The 20,001-nt window shown below is 39.6% G+C and overlaps 1 protein-coding gene across 12 annotated transcripts in view; it reads right to left on the minus strand.

Annotated features, from left to right (window-relative positions):
• Positions 1-20,001, minus strand: part of DLG2 (discs large MAGUK scaffold protein 2) — a 652,065-nt gene that overhangs the window by 154,016 nt on the left and 478,048 nt on the right. For all 12 annotated transcript variants that reach the window (XR_015060299.1, XR_015060300.1, XM_085889199.1 and 9 more), the window contains 2 exons: positions 10,257-10,413; positions 8,361-8,463 (listed from right to left, as the gene is read on the minus strand). Coding sequence is in view for 10 of the 12 variants with exons in the window: in XM_085889199.1 (XP_085745325.1) it covers positions 8,361-8,463; positions 10,257-10,413 (260 nt within the window). In the remaining 2 variants the exon portion in view is untranslated. The remainder of the gene's footprint in view (positions 1-8,360; positions 8,464-10,256; positions 10,414-20,001) is intronic.

The following is a 20,001-nucleotide window of genomic DNA, read 5'->3' on the forward strand; positions in this document are numbered from 1 at the left end:
GATACACATGCATGTGACTGAACATATTTTAAGAAACTAGAATTGAATTCAGCAGAGCACATACTTCCGCCAGGCTGAACAGTTTATGTTTTGTATCCCACTGATAGGCCGGATGTGCATCCAGACCGTAACCATAATCTAATCAGCTTCTCCTTGTCACCGAACCAAATCATCCACCAAATTTTATCATAAGTCATCCACAACTTTTTGATATATCATGCTATATATCGTTTTTGGCCCCATCTCTCAATGGGGAAGAATCACTTAGAAAAATAAATAAATAAATAAGAAATCCTCGGATCCAAGTTCGGAACTTCACCAAAAAATCATCAATTTGTTCTTGTCACACACCCAAACTGTCCACCAAGTTTCGTCCGAATCCGTCCATACTGTAACTTTTTGAGATATTGTGCTATATATCATTTTTAGCCCTATCTCTCAATGGTGAAGAATCACTTAAAAATTCCAGTATCTAGATCCGGATCTGGATCTTCATCAAAATCTAATCAATTCGTCCTCGTCACACACCAGACCTGTCCATTAAGTTTCATCCAAATCAGTCCACAGTGTTTTGAGATATCCTGCTCACAGGCAGACAAACAGACAGACAGACAGACAGACAAATAGACAAACAAACAGACGGGGTGAAAATATAACCTACGTCAAACTTTGGCAGAGGAAAAAAGGAACAATTTTGTGCTCTTGCATACAGACGTCAAAAACTGTTTAGTGTATGACATGTCATCACATCAAGCCATTTCTGATGGGCAAATAAATTCTGCTTGAAATCTGTGTGATGTTCACATTTATATGTTATAGCAAAAGTACCCATCATTTTGCTGATAGATTTAATGAAAAGACAACATGTTGTACTTCTCAAATATTCTGCTCTATTCACTCTATAATTTTCCCAAGGTCATCTTCCATCTGCTTGGAGGTCGGCTAACATCACCTTCATCAACCATCCTTGCTGCTTATATTGTACATTGCATGAGAAAAAAATTACTTCCGCTTTGCTGTGAAGCTCACTATTGCATGCTTTGGTTTGAACTCCTGCTTAAAATGAATGAAATGAAACATTTTGAAAATTTAGAATTCTTCTCACTCAGATTTCAACATCACTGGAATGAATATTATCATGTGCTTCAAACTTTCTTCATAAAGTACAATAAAAAGATGATATGTAATAGAGTATACCACTGGGTGGGGTTATATGATTCACATTTACATGGTGAGAAATGGTGTCTTCTCACCACCCGGAGCCACATCCCACAGATATGCTACCCTGACAGAAACCATACTTTGGGTACCCTCAGGCAACATGCAAAATTTGGTTGGATTTGTTTCAGTAGCTTTTCAGTTTTTGAAGCATAAATAAACAAACAAACAAGAAAGATGTCATGCATAACACAATACTTGCGAAATCCATGAAACAAATTTGACCTCAAAAATAATTGGTGGTTGAATTCAGTGACCTGATATGCAAATCCTCTTCGAATTTCAAGCCAATCGAATGAAAATTGAAGATTTTAGAAATCTCACCGATGTTGTAGACCTTTGGCCTATGCTGACCTTTTGGTCCATGTTGACCTCAAAAAATAATTAGCTGGTTGAGTTCACTGACCTGACATGCAAATTCTGTTCAAATTTCTCATCAATCAGATGAAAATTGAGGATTTTATACATTTGATAAAGTTGTTGACCTTTGGCCATGTTGCACTTTTGGCTGATGTTGACCTCAAAAATAATTGGTGGTTGAATTCAATGACAAAATACACAAATCCTCTTCAATTTTCAAATCAAATGGATGAAACTTGACAATTTTAGGAATGAACATCCACTTTTTGGCCTATGTTGACTTCTTGGCAAATGTTGACCTAAAAATATTTATTTGTTGAATTCAGTGCCCTGATATGCAAATCCTCTTGAAATTTCAAGTCAATGGGATGAAAATTGAGGATTTTATAAAGACTACCTTAGTTGTTGACCTTTGGCCCATGTTCACCTTTTTGGTCCATGTTAGGCTCAAAAATAATTGTCTAGTTGAATTCAGTGACCAAAAATATAAATCCTCTTCACATTTCAAGTCAATCGGATGTAAATTGAGGATTTTATAAATTTGACAAAGTTGTTGACCTTTGGCCAATGCTGACCTTTTTGGCCTATTATGACCTCAAAAATAATTGGTGGTTGAATTCATTGACCAAATTTGCAACTCCTCTTAAAATTTAAAGTCAACCGGATGAAAATTGACAATTTTAGAAATTTGGCCTGTGTTGACCTTTTGCCCGATATTGATATCAAAAATAATTGGTAGTTGAATTCAGTAACTTGATATACAAATCCTCTTCAAATTTCAAGTCAATGGGATGAAAATTGAGGATTTTAGAAATTCCACCTTAGTTGTTGACCTTTGGCCTATGTTGACCCTTTGGTCGATGTTGACCTCTAAGATAATTGGCTGGTTGAATTTAGTGACCTGACATGTAAATCCTCTTCAAATTTCAAGTCAATCGGATGAAAATTGTCAATTTTAGAAATTCGGCCTATGTTGACCTTTTGGCCTATGATGACCTCAAAAATAATTGGTGGTTAAATTCAGTGACCTAATGTGCAAATCCTGTTCAAATTTCTCTTCAATTCGATAAAAATGAGGATTTTAGAAATCTGGTAAATTTGTTGACCTTTGGCCAATTATGACTTTTTGACCTCAAAAACAATGGGCTTCTTGCTTATGACAAACTCCACCATGTGATGACTGGAGGCGATAAACATTAAAACAAACAGACAGAAAGAATAACGCACGCAACCAATATACTTGACAAATCTTCGATTTTTGCAAGTAACAAATGGACAGACAAGCCGGTAGGCGACGAGGGATTCGCTCGGATTGAAGCGCTGGATACGATGCTTTTCATTCTGACCGATCCACCGACGAAGATTCATTGCCAAGACGTGTTGGTTCACATACAATTGTTCCTCTGCCTGGCAAGATTTTTCCGATTGCGTATTTTGCCAACTGGCACTCCTCATAAAAAATGATGGTAAATAGACACCTTATTTTTGAAGGACTACCATTTGAAAAATAATTGGTTTGCTGGTTTGTGCTGTGGAGCCTCGCGTTGCAGACACACACACACACACACACACACACACACACACACACACACACACACACACACACACACACACACACACACACACACACACACACACACACACACGCACACACGGAAAACCCGATAAACTTCTCTCAATGCTCTTGTTTGACCACACCTCCTGAGCCACACAATATTTTTTATAAGCCACACCCACTTTCCTACACCACTCCCACTTTAAATAATAAATAATTGGAGGTGGTGTGTGGGTCGTGGAATCGTTTTCCGTAAATAAATGAATAATTGGAGGTGGTGTGTGGATCGTGGAATCGTTTTCGATAAATAAATAAATAATTGGAGGTGGTGTGTGGGTGGGGAATCGTTTTTGGTAAATAAATGAATAATTGGAGGTGGTGTGTGGATCGTGGATTTGTTTTCGGCAAATAAATAAATAATTGGAGGTGGTGTGCGGGTCGTGGAATTGTTTTCGGTAAATAAATAAATAATTGGAGGTGGTGTGTGGGTCGTGGAATTGTTTTCGGTAAATAAATAAATAATTGGAGGCAGAGTGTGGATCGTGGAATTGTTTTCGGTAAATAAATAAATAATTGGAAGTGGTGTGTGGGTCCTGGAATCGTTTTCGGTGAATAAATAAATAATTGGAGGTGGTGTGTGGGTCGTGGAATTGTTTTTGTAAATAAATAAATAATTGGAGGTGGTGTGTGGTTCGTGGAATCGTTTTCGGTAAATAAATAATTGGAGGTGGTGTGTGGGTCGTGGAATTGTTTTCGGAAAATAAATAAGTAATTGGAAGTGGTGTGTGGGTCGTGGAATCGTTTTCGGTGAATAAATAAATAATTGGAGGTGGTGTGTGGTTCGTGGAATTGTTTTTGGAAAATAAATAAATAATTGGAGGTGGTGTGTGAGTCGTGGAATCGTTTTCAGTAAATAAATAATTGGAGGTGGTGTGTGGGCCGTGGAATTGTTTTCGGTAAATAAATAAATAATTGGAGGTGGTGTGTGGATCGTGGAATTGTTTTCGGTAAATAAATAAATAATTGGAGGCGGGGTGTGGATCGTGGAATTGTTTTTGGAAAATAAATAAATAATTGGAGGTGGTGTGTGGATCGTGGAATTGTTTTTGGAAAATAAATAAATAATTGGAGGTGGTGTGTGGGTCATGGAATCGTTTCAGAAAATAAATATATAATTGAAGGTGGTGTGTGGATCGTGGAATTGTTTTCGGTAAATAAATAAATAATTGGAGGTGGTGTGTGGATCGTGAAATCGTTTTCGGTAAATAAATGAATAATTGGAGGTTGTGTGTGGATCGTGGAATTGTTTTCGGTAAATAAATGAATAATTGGAGGTTGTGTGTGGATCGTGGAATTGTTTTCGGTAAATAAATAAATAATTGGAGGTGGTGTGTGGATCGTGGAATTGTTTTCGGTAAATAAATAAATAATTGGAGGCGGGGTGTGGATCGTGGAATTGTTTTTGGAAAATAAATAAATAATTGGAGGTGGTGTGTGGGTCATGGAATCGTTTCAGAAAATAAATAAATAATTGAAGGTGGTGTGTGGATCGTGGAATTGTTTTCGGTAAATAAATAAATAATTGGAGGTGGTGTGTGGGTGGGGAATCGTTTTCGGTAAAGAAATAAATAATTGCAGATGGTGTGTGGATCGTAGAATCGTTTTCGGTAAATAAATAAATAAATAAATAAATAATTGGAGGTGGTGTGTGGGTCGTGGAATCGTTTTTGGTAAATAAATAAATAAATAATTGAAGGTGGTGTGTGGGTCGTGGAATTGTTTTCGGTAAATAAATAAATAATTGAAGGTGGTGTGTGGGTCGTGGAATCGTTTTCGGAAAATAAATAAATAAATAAATAAATAATTGGAGGTGGCGTGGGGGTGGTGGAATGGGTTTCGGTAAATAAATAAATAAATAAATAAATAATTGAAGGTGATGTGTGCGTCGTGCAATTGTTTTCGGTAAATAAATGAATAATTGGAGGTGGTGTGTGGGTCGTGGAATCGTTTTCGGTAAATAAATAAATAAATAAATAAATAATTGAAGGTGGTGTGTGGGTCGTGGAATTGTTTTCGGTAAATAAATAAATAATTGGAGGTGGTGTGTGGATCGTGAAATCGTTTTCGGTAAATAAATGAATAATTGGAGGTTGTGTGTGGATCGTGGAATCGTTTTCGGTAAATAAATAAATAATTGAAGGTGGTGTGTGGATCGTGGAATTGTTTTCGGTAAATAAATAAATAATTGAAGGTGGTGTGTGGATTGTGGAATTGTTTTCGGGAAATAAATAAATAATTGAAGGTGGTGTGTGGATCGTGGAATTGTTTTCGGTAAATAAATAAATAATTGAAGGTGGTGTGTGGATCGTGGAATCATTTTCGGTAAATAAATAAACATATTATTAGAAATCCACAAAGACAGAAATGCCGGTGATTCCATTTATTTTTGATCCTTTTCACTTTGGTCAATAACGTTTGGATCGAGGAAAGATCGAAGGTGGAACAACAGTGTAGTTCCTTACAAACACTGTATACACACCTTAAATGACGGTAAATAGACACCCGATTTTTGAAGGACTACCATTTGAAAAATAAAACCTCAATCAAAAATCGGCTCAAGTAAAATTTTCTAAATATCTCGAAGTGTTTAATTCCGAAGTCTCATTTCTCCACATTCAAAACTGAAGGACAAGTATTGAAAATACTGTACGCGGTTTTTCGGCCGCTGCACAGCAACGGGTGGTTGCTTGGCAACGAAATTCAAACGCGCACATTCCCAGTATATATTGCACCTGCTGGCAAAGTTTCATCGAAATCGGTTTGATGGTTCGTGCTGTGGAGCCTCGCGTTGCAGACACACACACACACACACACACACACACACACACACACACACACACACACACACACACACACACACACACACACACACACACACACACACACACACACACACACACACACACACACACACACACAAACACACAAACAAACAGCCGGAAAACCCAAAAACAAGGGATATCTCATATATAGGAAATCCAACAAACAGGGGTGAAAACATAACCTCCATCCACCTTTGATGGTGGAGGTAATAAACATACAAACACAAATTGATCTTTATTAATGTTATTTAATATTCATTATTTTGTGTGTAATGCGCATTATACATAGTAAATCATCAACTTTAACATAACCAGTCTCAGTGGCATAATGGTAAGCATGACTGCTCCGAGTCTGGGAGGTGAGTGGTTTGAACCCTGGCCGAGTCATACCAAGGACTTTAAGAATGGTACATGCTGCTTCCTTGCTTGGCATTTAAAAAGGATAGAGCATGGACAAACAACTATTGCTTGGCAATCATAGTGCATGCCTTTGTGGGCCAAATGATCTCATCCTGTGTTGAAGGTCCTTGTAAGGCAACTCATATTAACATGCACAAAATCTTTATATCACTGCTGAAATTCATTCCTCTGATGTTTCTCAGATGATGTAATAACTAAGGTAAGCAAGCTTTATCTCCCCTGCCTCAAGGATCGAATGCAGGACCTATTCCATGTGTCCTTGGGTAACATTAACATAAATTATCTGCAGAACCAATGCTAATTCATTCTGTGCTCATTCACTTTTACACCTTTGTCAGTTCATGACTAGCACCAATTCACTCTGCTTTATGCAATTGCATTACTTTCAATAAAATGAAGTTATACAGCAGCAATAAGGCAATTTAAAAGAAAGCAAAGTGTCCTTCCAAACCAATGATTAATTTGTAGAATTCAAGAAAGCTTCCATTGTATTGTAGACACAGGAGTACACATTTATAAGTCAATTAAATGCTATCATTGTTTTTACTATTATTTGATTTATTTGTTATATCATTGTTTTTACTTTGTCTTCAATTCCAGTGAAACTAGAGTTCATAGAACACCTTGTCCGAAGCAGTCAAAAGACAAAGGACAAGGGAAGGCTTTTTTCAACTCTTGCCTTGCATTTTTGAGCATAATCTATATTAGCTTTGTTTGTGAACTTTGAATAACAGGTGTGATGGCAACAAAGACAATGGGTCAAATGGAACAGTCCAGAGCTGAACCTTCTGCCAACTCTTCTTGAAGAAACCGACGATTTTGTTACGATCTTTGAAAAATAGATTCACAAAATAGATCTTTTGGATGAAGGAATCTCTTTGGTTGTATGACTCGGTGCTGCCTCGTCCCTCTCTGTTTTTTGAATCCCTTTGTTACTCCGCTCTCAGAGCATGCAGCAAATTTGATTGATTGAGATGGCGTAAATTTTGTCCAGGTCCTGCTAAACTGAGTGTTTTTGGTGATGAAAAACAAGGCGATTTGTGTTCTGCAGTGTTCGAATGTATAATTAAATTTAATTAAAATAAAAGTTTTAAAGGCTGTCGAAAAAACAAACAAAAAAACACTGAATCAGAAGCTTACTGCCATTGATGTACCCTCTTTTACACCATCATATTTACCATGTTTATTGAATTATTCATGCCTGTTTTTGTGTCCTTTATTACATCCCAAAAATCAATGTTTCTCATTTGGAATGATTTTCAATTTTGTTTGACTGCCAGACAGGCAGACAGACTGAAGCAATTGCTATCCCGTGGGTGTACATGTGTGCCCGAGACAAGATTCGGTACAATTTACCAAATTCAGAACCAAAGTATTGCTAAACTGCAGGTTTGGTGTCCCGATTCGTGTTCTACACTGTTCACAATATATAATTAAATTGAAGTTCAGTAGTTCCTCGATCATAGAAACAGAGTGACAGACAGAGTGAACAAATTGCTTAATCCGCTTTGCACGACATGCGTGGGGTAATTATTGAGATGTGAGGACGATGTAGCAAGGCAGGAACAGCAATGTTGCTGCTGAAACATATTAACTGACAGAAGCTATTCCTCAGGAAATGAAAAAAAGAAATAAATGGCTTGAAACAAATTCAACAGCTTGCCCATTGCATCGATACTGCATAGAATTTCTGTTTGGCAGCTCCATGTTGTCAGTGGCATTGCAGCTGTCCCCATCAGGTGAAGTAAAATAATGAAATCCACAAAAGGCCTGAAAAAGCACTGAGTTTCCAACTTCCAGCACCGATCAAGGTTGATATATTTTGAACCTAATGTCGAACCAACTTCCATCGTCCACAATCAGTGTAAATAACTCTTTAGCGACTGTGCCGTGCACACCCTGTGCGTGTGTGTGCCATCACTTACCCTCAGGCCGAAATTGTGCCACAATGCCAACAGCCTGCCCAGCGCCTTTTAGTGCGATTGCAGCTTGCTCATGAGTGGCGTGTCGAAGATCAATGTCATTCACCTGTGGAGCCCAAAGCATTCAAATCTTTACAATTCTACCAAACAGCATAAACACCAATGAATGAGCATGCAGCAAACAGGAAGATCTGCTCGAACTCACTCCTTGAATTCCTGCACCAGTAGAACTATATATACAGTAGTATACCTCGAGTGATGGTAGTTGGTGTCACCAGGATTGGCCAGAGCCAAGTGCACACGCACTCGCACACCTCTTTCAAAGTCAATGACATACACGCCTCTTTCCAAGTCACCAATTCTTATTCCAATAATTAAAATGGATGAAAAAACCGTGATTAATGCCTCCTAATCAGACCCAGTTGGAACGAAAAAGCATGGCCTTCTAGATCTCACTTCCACTCTGTTAAATTTTACTTTCATTCAAAAATAAATCAATAAAAAAACAATTTTGAGCATCACTCCGTAATTGTGATTTTTCACATGTGAGATGTTTCTCGAATTAAACACCACCACAAATCCTGACCCTCTGTCACCTGGCATCACTTTTTGGAGATGAATAAATGTTTTCAGGTCACAGCAAATTGCACCAAAATTTAGTCTTTGACAAAATGTCACAGCTGGCACAACAACTGCATTAGTTGTTGTGTTATTGTTGTGATAAGCATTAGTTTTTGTGATAAGTAGATAATAAACGATGGTTTACATTTGCACGTCATTTTCTTTTGAGATGAGATCCAAGATGGCCGACTGGTGGCCATTTTGTTACTTAAATGTGTCCTCAACCATTTCTTTGAAATGCATGGTCCGATTTTGTTCAAACTTGGCACAAGCACAGTATATGATGACGTACACGTGCACCTCACTGTATTTTGCGATCTAATCAAAGATAGCCGTCTGGTTGACTGGTGGCCATTTAAGTTGTAAAAAATCCGGGTGTTGAACACGTCCTCAACCATTGGTGGACAGGTTGGGTGTGTGACAAGGACAAATTGATTAGATTTTGGTAAAGATCCAGATCCGGATATGGATACGAGAATTTTTCAGTGATTCTTTACCATTGATCGTTCAGCCAAAAAGGACATATAGCACGATAATTCAAAACGACATGGTCAGATTTTGACAAAAGTTGGTGGATGAGTTGGGTCGGTGACAAGAACAAGCTGATTCAATTTTGGTTAAAGTCCGGATGCAGATCCAGCCTATCAGTGGATACAAAATGTAACTTATTCAGCCTGGCAGAGTTATGTGCTCTTCCGACTGCCGTTCTAGTTATCGACGTTTCATTATGTTATTATGGATGCAAATGGCAACTTTCAATATGGAATAGCAGAAATCGTAAGAAAACCCATTTGAAATCATCATGAAAATGTAAATGAGCAAATACTATAAAAACCATACAAATTGATATAAAAAAAAACAACGTTGGAGGAGTCATTGAAATAGTAAACTCGATGGTTTCAGGGAAAGGCAAAAGGGAATTTATTCCCAACCAGATATAAACATGCCATGCATTATTGCTGACTGCTGATTAACCATCATTGGTATGAGATTGCCACATATAAATATTGTATATAACAAAAGGCATTATTAATGCATTGAATAAAAATTCCAAACATAGAAGTTTTTGAAAAATTGGTTTCATTATTTTCTGCTGAAAGTTTGAACGACTTTTGAGGCAAAATTAAAAGTGAAAATGACGATGGTGCTTGGATAACACACCAACAGCATCCCTATAGTGATAGCAGCAGTTTTCATCGCTGTATTTAGCATAAGGACACATCTCTTGTTGTCAAAATGCCCCATCAAGTGAGGCTGTATCATTTGTATACGACGTACCGACAAGATGCGGTCTCCTCTCCGCAGCTCTCCACTCAAGTCGGCTGGTCCGCCAGCCAGAATGTATGATACAAAGATCCCTTCACCATCTTCACCACCCACGATGTTGAAACCCAGGCCGGTAGACCCTTTGTGCAGCACCACACGCCGGGCCTCTCTGTTTGAGGGAAAAATACAAGAAAGTGAATGTGAATAAACATCCACATAAATTGTTAAAGACAATGAAGCAACGAAGTGCATTGGCATGTTTGATGTTCTCATTCTCATCTCAGTTTGACATGCAATATGGTACAAGCTCATCCATGAATCTTATTCACCAAAGGAAAAAAATAAAGCAGCAAATTGTTGCCCTTTAGGTTTTTATTTTAAAAAGAAAAACTGATACTATACTTGAATTCATTTTCACTGCGTTAGACTCCATCAAATGCAGTTTTTCACTTGAAATCATCCAGAGGAAACCAAGCAGATAAATTGGTACATGGTATTACATCTTGGGAAAGCTGAAAACGATCTATTTGGCACCAGGTTCAACAAAATCCAGATTATAAGCTCAATCTTGGAAGGCCATCCTGATTGAACAACATCTTCATGATTCAATCAGTTATTCTCAATCAAGAAGACCTCTGAGTAGGCCTCTATTTTACCTATAATTATCATTAATTATTTATGGCATATTTTATTACAGGAAAATAATTGCACATGCACAGACATAAGGACCCTTATCAGCATATACAAGCAGAAGAGCAGATACATAATTAGTAAACACAGTCTTTCTTCCTTTATAAAGACAATGACGACAAAATTCAGGCAAAAGACAATGGCGTTCCAGAAAAAATACTCAGCTTCAACATCAAGGCAGCATCATCGAGTCTGACTCCAAGAAGCCCTGGTAAACCTAAGGTCAGTGGGGATTAACAGATACATCCTCCAATAGATGGAGTCATTCCTAACATATTGGATTATGGTTGTAGTTGTCAGGACACAATCCTCACAATCCAAGGATATAGCTGAAGAAGTTCATCAGGGGAGTAATCCTTGGCTCAACAATCTTTAGTTGCTTCACCAGTTACCTTTCTGAAATCATAATTTTAAGTTTGAGGCTGTTTGCTGATGATCTCAGTGTAAGCACCATTGTATAACACCTTCAATTAATGAAGCAACACATGCCCACTTGGCAGAAAAACATTAACGTCCTGGGCTTGGGCTGAGAAGTGTAAATGGTTAACGTTCACACCTGAGAAGTGTCAGGTAATAAGTATCTCCAACAAGATAGATCCAATGCTGATGTCGCTGACTTTAAATGGCATCACCATCCCAGGGTGCACCAGTGTTGAAAGTTACCATTAATGAGAAGCTCAAATGGGTCAGCCACATCAATACCATGGCAACGAGAATTGGACAGAAGCTGCGGATTCTGTAATGAGAGGCTTACCCTTGACCCTGAAAGATTTTCCACTGCCAACAAGGCTCACATTTTGAGTGTGATGGAATACTCACTGCCCATCTGTGTGAAAGCATTTAAAAACAAAACAACACTTCACACCTGACTACAGCCACAACAGAGTTGATTGCTTCATTGGATCACCATAATCTCAAATCAACATTAATTTCGTCTCATTAATGTTTTGTGGCTGCAGTGGACTTTTTACAGAATGGACTGCAGCAAATAGTCTATGTTGCTTGAACAACTGCCTCCAGCCTCACAAGCTGTATCCTCAGAGAATCACATGAGCAACATCATTCTGGGAACCACAAGACCTTCAAATTCCATGGAGTCATTCCATACCAACCAAACCAGAGCCATTGCCCGACACTGTCAGATTTTGCTAAAAAGGTTCACATTGGGTTATTCGGGTCTGTTGAGTTTAAAAAAAAAAAATGTTAGTCATTCTTTTTTTTATTTCACCTTTGACCTGTGAACTGAAAAAGGTCAACCAAAAGTGAAAAAGTGTCCTTCACCAGAAAAGTCACCCTGGGCTCAACTTATATGCTACAATCATGTGCAGCACATCATTCGACTCGTAATGAATGGGGCTTTTGAAAAAAAAAATCAGAAGCCCCCAAGTCACGGATGGAAACTTACCACACAAGGGGTAAGTGACGAGTTTTATTTAATGTTCAGCCCAACCCTTTACTCTTTGGGGGATGCAGATCCGAAAATGTTGGTATTGCTGTGAGAACCTTAATTTGTATTGCTGTAAGTGCAGTCTTCCAAATTTTGTGAAACAATTTTGGTTTCAAGTTCCCTCCTCTTCCCCCCTCCCCTTCCCCCCCCCCACCCCAATACGACACCTTCACCCTGTCACCAACTTGTAAATGCAGCTGAGCTGGAACCTCCTGGCCTCTTTCTCTGAAATTATATTTTTTTGCTACTTTTGAGGAGTTATGAACTTGCATGTGGAGCTGAGGGGTCATGAACCCCTTACCAGTTGTATGAAGTCTCTGAAGAACAGATTGAAGAATACCACCCTTTCCTTAATGCCAGGTTATAATGATGCCCGAGTCATCACCGGCTACAGGGAAGCACAATGATTTGTATCCAACATCCCAGGAAAAATAAAAGTCTCATTTACTCGTCAAAGTACAGAATTCCAAATGCTGACAGTGTTGAAAGAGGCAGTTGTCCAGGAGGGTCCAGAGCAGCCGCATCTACAAGTTGGTGACAGGGTGAAGGTGTCGTATGGCAATGAACTGTTTCCTGGAGAAGTTGAGAACATCTCAGATGATGGAGTACAAGTGAAGGTTATGCATCTTGTTGGACCGAACACTTTCAAGAGGCCTTTCCCTGAAGACACACTGTTCTATGAATGAAAAAACATCCTGAAGAAAAATCTCACTCCCTTTAAATTTGATGATTCCTGAACTTTGATGTGTATGGTTTCTACAGCAGTTCTGCAGGCAACTTTGACCAATGTTTAGATTCCTTTCTTTTTTGCATCATTGTATATAAATACTTGCCATAAGAACTGAAAGCCTGGAGTTGGCTTCATGGTAAAGGTGGTTGGCTTAAGACCTTAGGGACTTGAGTTTGAGCCCCTGCCATTCCGTTGATATACCACTAGGTGGGTTGACAGATTATCATCCTTATGAAGTCAGAAAAATGAGTACCAGCTTATTGGTAACAGGGGCACAAGAGCAGCATTGATTCCAGAAAATGATGTCACAGGCTGCAAACAAAACAACAACATCAGAACCCAAACTGATACGAGTAATAAATTTTTTGTATTTTCTATCAGTTTGGTGAGGTCTTGGTAGTTTCAATTGTGTCATCAAAACAAAGAAATCTAATTTTCACACACAAGTTCATAACCAGACAATGCCAATTTGAAGAAAAATTTCAATTTTGGTTCAGACTATGTTATACTTTAACGTCACCAAAAGTGGAAATAAGGAATGCTTGAAAGCATCAGAAATGCAACTTGAAAAATCAAAAATCCACGGACACCAAATTATCTTGCTTCATTCTTGTAGATCTCATCAAAATCTATCCAAAAATATATACTTAGTACAAATAGGAAAAAAAATTCTAATTTCAGAGAGAGGTTGATAATCAGCGGGAGGACTTGAAACCAAAAGTGTTTCACAAAATTTGGAAGAGTGCACTCTAAGGTTCTTACAGCAATACCAACCAACAGGGTAAAGCAGTCTTTCTTTACCTGCAATCTTTACCTAAAGAGTAAAGAGTTGGGCTGAAGGTCAAATAAAACTCGTCACTTACTCCTTGTCTGGTGCTTTGCCAAAAGTGAGTTCGGGGCTCCTGATATTTTTTCCCTCGAAAGCCCTCGATTCATTACGATTTGAACGAGGTGCTACACACAATTGTAACATCGAAGTTGAGCCAAGAATGATTTTTTTTTACTGGTCAAGGCCACTTTTTCACTTTAGGATGACCTTCGTCAGGTCACAAGTCAAAGTGGAATTAACAAACAAACAATAAAAGAATGACTTGCATTTTTTGAACTCAGCACGCCTGAAAACCCCTGGGTCAATTTTTCTCGCAAAATCTGAGAGGGTTGGGCAACAAAATGTGCCTTTTCTGGTTGACTTGGCATGGAATTACCCCACAAGTCTCATAACAACCATACTTGGACGTATACCGGTATATTGTCACTCCTTCAAAGCTGGATCAAAATCCAGGAATGTCCTCCCAACTGCCATCATGGATGAGCCATCCTCACAATGATAGCAGCAGTTTACAGAGAACACTCACCATGATCTTGTCGGATTAACTAGGGAAGGACATTGGCCAAATGCTGCCTGTATAATAAGCAGTGCAAAACAAGCTCACGTTCACTTTGTCGGGCACAGGAGGCTAAACACAGATGGGGCAGAGCAAGCGATAATGAAAGAGCAAAATTACATTTGCAACGGATTAAAATAAGTGCATTATAGAGGGTAAGAGCATTCAATCCAAATTAATTGAATGACTGTACATTGCTGTAACATGTACATCGAGGAGTGGGAACCCCAATGTGAAATTTGGAGCAAAAATGTTGATACAGACAATGTGTCAAGTCTCATGTACTGTCCTCATGTGCATGCGGATGTAAATTATTTACTGAGCTAGAAAGGAGGCCGTGTTGTCCCGTGTGCGGACCTGGCATTCCTTCAAGCTCCCACGCTCCCACCCCGCATACCTTGCTTCACAATTATGGATTGCTCTCAGTTTTTGTATGGAGATATTAATTATTTACCGAGTTTATCTTCCATTTTGAGAGGGGTGTCACCCACCTTAGTTGGGTGTTTCTGTTCATCTCAAGAATGCCATAACCCACGCAACCCATAGCCCCTCCAAAACCCCAATAATACCTCTGGCTTTGCATTCCTCTCAGCAACGACCTGATGTTTATCCACAAAGCAAAGATGATTCTGTACACATCTATCTTTCTGCGAACACAAACCAGATATTACACTCACCCTTTTCAACTCTCTCTCTCTTCTTCATTTTTGGCGATTTAAAGATGCAACCATGCCAGTTCGCTGCGACTTGGCTTTATAACACCAGTGCATGCAATGTTGCAAAGGCCTTCTGTGAGTCTGTCTCAATCTGACCAAATCGGTGAACTTTTGATCTTAAATCTCTGCAAATAGTACACTTTACCTCCTCAAGAGGTAGAAATGACAAACTCCTGTCAAACCTTTCCTATCCTGTCAAATTAGTTCCTCCAGTCATGTTTTTGTGAAAGTCCAAATATCTCTGGCTGGTGTTAGCTGCATCAGCGCTGTAGAGCATGGAAGTGCATATCTCTCTATCTCTCTCTCTATCTCCACATCCAATATTGACTTCCTATAGTGGTGTTCATTGCTGTGCTCTCGCTTATGCAGAAATTTATCCCATCAACTCTGAAGCTGGCCTATCCATCCTCATCCTGGTATGCAGTCTTGCAGCAAGCCAGTTAATATTAAGCCACTTGCTTTGTCAACCCCGAAGGTGAATCAGGCCAAGGGCAGGCAACCTAAATTTTTAGCTCACCTGGAACGTAGTTCCCGGGAGCTTATGGGAAGGTGTGTCATCCGTCTGTCAGTCCATCAACAAATACTTGTAACTTCTTCTCTGAAACTAAAAACATGATTTCGATGAAACTTGACCACAACCTTCATCACCCAATATGTACCAAAGTTTGTTCATGGCATAAAAAAAAAATCGGGCCCTAAGGGGATCTACAGTGGTTGCTCCCCAAAATAAGTATTTGCTTTCTTCTCCGAAACGACACACACAATTTCAATGAAACTTGACCACAACCTTCATCAACCATGATGTACGAAAGGTTATTCACACCATTAAAAAGTTCGGAGTCTAAAGGGGCGTGCGGGGGGAATATGTATTTGCTTTCGTCTGAAACTACACACACTATTTTAATGAAATTTGACGACTACGTTCTTCACCTATGATGTATCAAAGATTGTTCATGACATTAAAAACGAGGAGGGTACTCGGTAGAGTGCATACCTCCACCATGTAATGCCTGATCCACAAGAACATGTCGAGCCCAATATATTTTTGAAATATCATGCTACATATCTTTTTTCTCAATGGGGAGGAATTACTTAGAAATTAAAAAAAATATTCGGATCCAGAACTTCACCAAAATCATTTTTGGCCCGATCTCAATGGTGAAGAATCACATAAAAATTGTCGCAGTGTGATCCAGATCCAGATCTTCACCAAAATCTAATCAGTTGGTCCTTGTCACACACCCGACCTGCCCACCAAATTTCATCCGTATCCGTCCTAAACTTTTTGAGATATCCTGCACACAGACAGCCAGACAAATAGACAATCAACACGAAGACGTCTTGCAGAGCACGATACTTGCAAAATCCATAAAACAAATTTGACTTCAAAAATAATTGGTTGTTAAATTAAATGATCAAATATGCAACTCCACTTTAAATTTCAAGTCAATTGGATGAAAATGGTCAATTTTAGAAATACGGCCTATGTTGACCTTTTGGCCTATGTTGACCTCGAAAATAATTGGCAGTTGAATTCAGTGACCTGAAATATAAATCCTCTTCAAATTTCAAGTCAATCGGATGAAAATTGAGGATTTTAGAAATACTGCCTACGTTGTTGACCACGGGCCTATGTTGACCTTTTGGTCCATGTTGATCTCAAAAATAATTGGCTCATTGAATTCAGTGACCTGAAATACGAGGTCCGTCTAAAATGTAAAAGGACTGAGCCTGCTGTGTGCTCCACTTACACAAGTTGAATGAACGGGTTGCGGCACAGTCTTTCGCAACATTCCAGCAATATATATGATTGGTGATGGTTGACTGCGCTCATTGTGTGATTTTTTACAGGTCGTGCTTTGCACTTTGTCTAATCTGAGTTGTCGTGCTATGAGCTTGGCAGAACACCTTCCGAATCCTTCGCAATGCTGAAGCAAGTCGACGGGTAAAAAAAGATGTCACGTACACATGCATTTAAATGGCAAAAGAGGTTCAAAGAGGGACGGGAGGAGGTTGAAGATGATCCACGGTCTGGAAGACCTTCAACGAGCAGAACGGCGGACAACATTGAGCATGTGAAGCAGATGGTGTGCACAGATCATCGACTCACGGTGCGGATGATTGCTGAGGAACTTTCCATGAACAAGGACACTGTCTGGAGCATCATCACTGAAAATCTCGAAATGCGCAAGGTGTGCGCAAAGATGGTCCCCAACCTGTTGTCCAAGGATCAGAAACAGCAAAGAGTCACTGTCTGTCAAGACATTATCGAGGTCTCGAGAACGATCCAGACCTGCTCGGGAGAGTCATTACTGGCGATGAATCGTGGATATTCAAATACGATCCCGAGACCAAACGGCAGAGTTGTCAGTGGAAAAGTCCGGCATCACCAAGACCAAAGAAAGCAAGGATGTCAAAGTCGAAGGTCAAGGTGATGCTCTTCGCGTTTTTTGACATCAAGGGCATCGTCCACTTCGAGTTTCTACCACAGGATCAAACAGTGAATCTATACGTGTACAAGGAGATCTTCCGGCACCTCATGAGATCAGTCCGGGACAAGAGGAAGGATCTGTGGGAGAACAATGCCTGGGTGCTCCACCATGACAACGCCCCTGCTCACAGTGTCCTGAGCATCTGACCGTTTCTGGTGGAGAGGAAGGTGCCAACTCTGGAGCAATCGCCCTATTCGCCAGACTTGGCCCCTTGTGATTTTTTCCTATTCCCCAAGCTCTAGGGGGTGATCAGGGGGGACCCGATTTCCTGATGGGGAGGCCATCAAAAGGGCCGTGACGACAGAGCTCCGGAGGATTCCAGAAGAAGCCTTCCGGAGTGCATCGAAGCGTGGAAGAAGAGAATGGACAAGTGTATGAGACTAGAGGGAAACTATTTTGAAGGGGACAAGCTGTGATTTCAATATATTTTTTGGAATAAAATTTCTGTGAAGTCAGTCCCGTTACTTTTTATACGGACCTCGCTTTTATCCTCTTCAAATTTCAAGTCAATCGGATGAAAATTGAGGATTTTAGAAATCTCACCAAAGTTGTTGACCTTTGGCCTATGTTGACCTTTCGACCTCAAAAACAATGGGCTTCTTTCTTTTGACAAACTCTACCACGTGGTGAAGTTTAGTGAAGATCGGTTTAAAATTATGATCTGTAGGTGACAGACAAACAGACAAACAGACAAGCAGATAAACAGACAGATAGACAGATCGAATAACAAAATCGACAAACCAATATACTTGAAAAATCTTCGATTTTGCAAGTAACAAACAGACAGAGAGGGGTGAAAACATAACCTCCTTCACCTTCGGTGGCAGTGGTAAAAATGGAGGTCTGTGGGAGTGTACGGGGATTGCTCCCCAAAATATTTGCCTTTTTATCCGAAACTACACAACCAATTTGGATGTAACCTGACCGCAACCTTCATCACCCATGTTGCACCATAGTCTGTTCATACTTTAAACAGTTGGGGTCAAAGGGGATTTACCCCCCCCCCTCACCATCATACCTTCCTTCATGATGAAAGGCTTCACTTTAGATACTGCTCAAGGCAAGGCAGAACGTTTCAACTCAATAACTGACTCTCAAGTCCCAATCTTATGAACTCAACCTAACTTTCTGTTCCCACGTTACCCTTACATTCCCACTGCCTCGAGGCCACTGAAGTCTGGCCGAGATGGCAACAGTCCCCATGTGTGCAAATCATGCTCTGCAGCTCTTGTTTGACCTCTGCATGCTCTCTTCAAGCTCATCTTTATCCTTTGGCTGTCTTATATCTGCTTGGAAGACAGATAATATCACTGATACCAAAAAGAAAAGTGCAAACACCAATCGACAACCACAGGTAAGAAGTCATGATAATAATCAACCACTTACCATTCCTGCCTCTCTTTTTTTGCTCTGATGGAGGGTAAAGCCTGAAACATCAGCACCTTGGGATCCTTTTATGACAGATAACTCGAACCATTTTATTCTTATGTTTTTAATCTCTTGTGCCACCAACACAGACCATTCGTTTTGTGCTGGAATGAGGAACTACATTTTTACAGGTGAGAAGGATTACTTCAAGTTGTAAGCAAAGTCATGGAATCCATCATAAGAACTGACATTAAGCCTTTCCTCTTGAATGATCTGATCTCTGAATGATCTTACAGCTTGGATTTCAGCCCAGACACTCAACTTTGGATGTGTTGCTGTGTCTCTCTCAACAATTTATGGAATCCCTGAATCTCAAGCAAGAGTTCAGGGATATATTTTAGATATACAATGGACGTTTAACACTGTCTGGCACCCATTCTGCATGCAATGCAAGCTTTCTAACCAGGCATCAAATTCTGCATTCGTTCCTGGCTATTCGATGCCTCACATGTGTGCAAACATAGCTCTTAAAGGTATTTTTCATCTTCGTTCTCATTGCAGGCTGAAATACCCCAAGACATCGCCTTGGGCAAGTATTATTCATCATATTCATAAATCACCTCTCTGACATCCTATAAACCATTTTCCACTTTGCGTACGACTTCGTATTATGACATATGGCATCTCATCGCAGCACAAACAGGCAGCAACTACATCTATTTCAGCAGACCTGGAAAGAATCAGATATTTATCCATCACATGGAACATATGTCATTCAATCCAGGAACCGTGTCACATTTTTACCTCATCTCTCCAGAAATATCATCGAGAAAACCAACCTATTTCTTTGATCAGAAACTGGAAAAACCAGTCCTTCAAACTTCAAACTCTGAGTCCTTCCAACTTCAATCCACTTCACTCCTTTCTTT

Source organism: Eptatretus burgeri, chromosome 7 (assembly GCF_056783735.1).
Source record: "Eptatretus burgeri isolate ZD-2024b chromosome 7, Ebu_testis_v1, whole genome shotgun sequence".
Taxonomy (NCBI): Eukaryota; Metazoa; Chordata; class Myxini; order Myxiniformes; family Myxinidae; genus Eptatretus; species Eptatretus burgeri.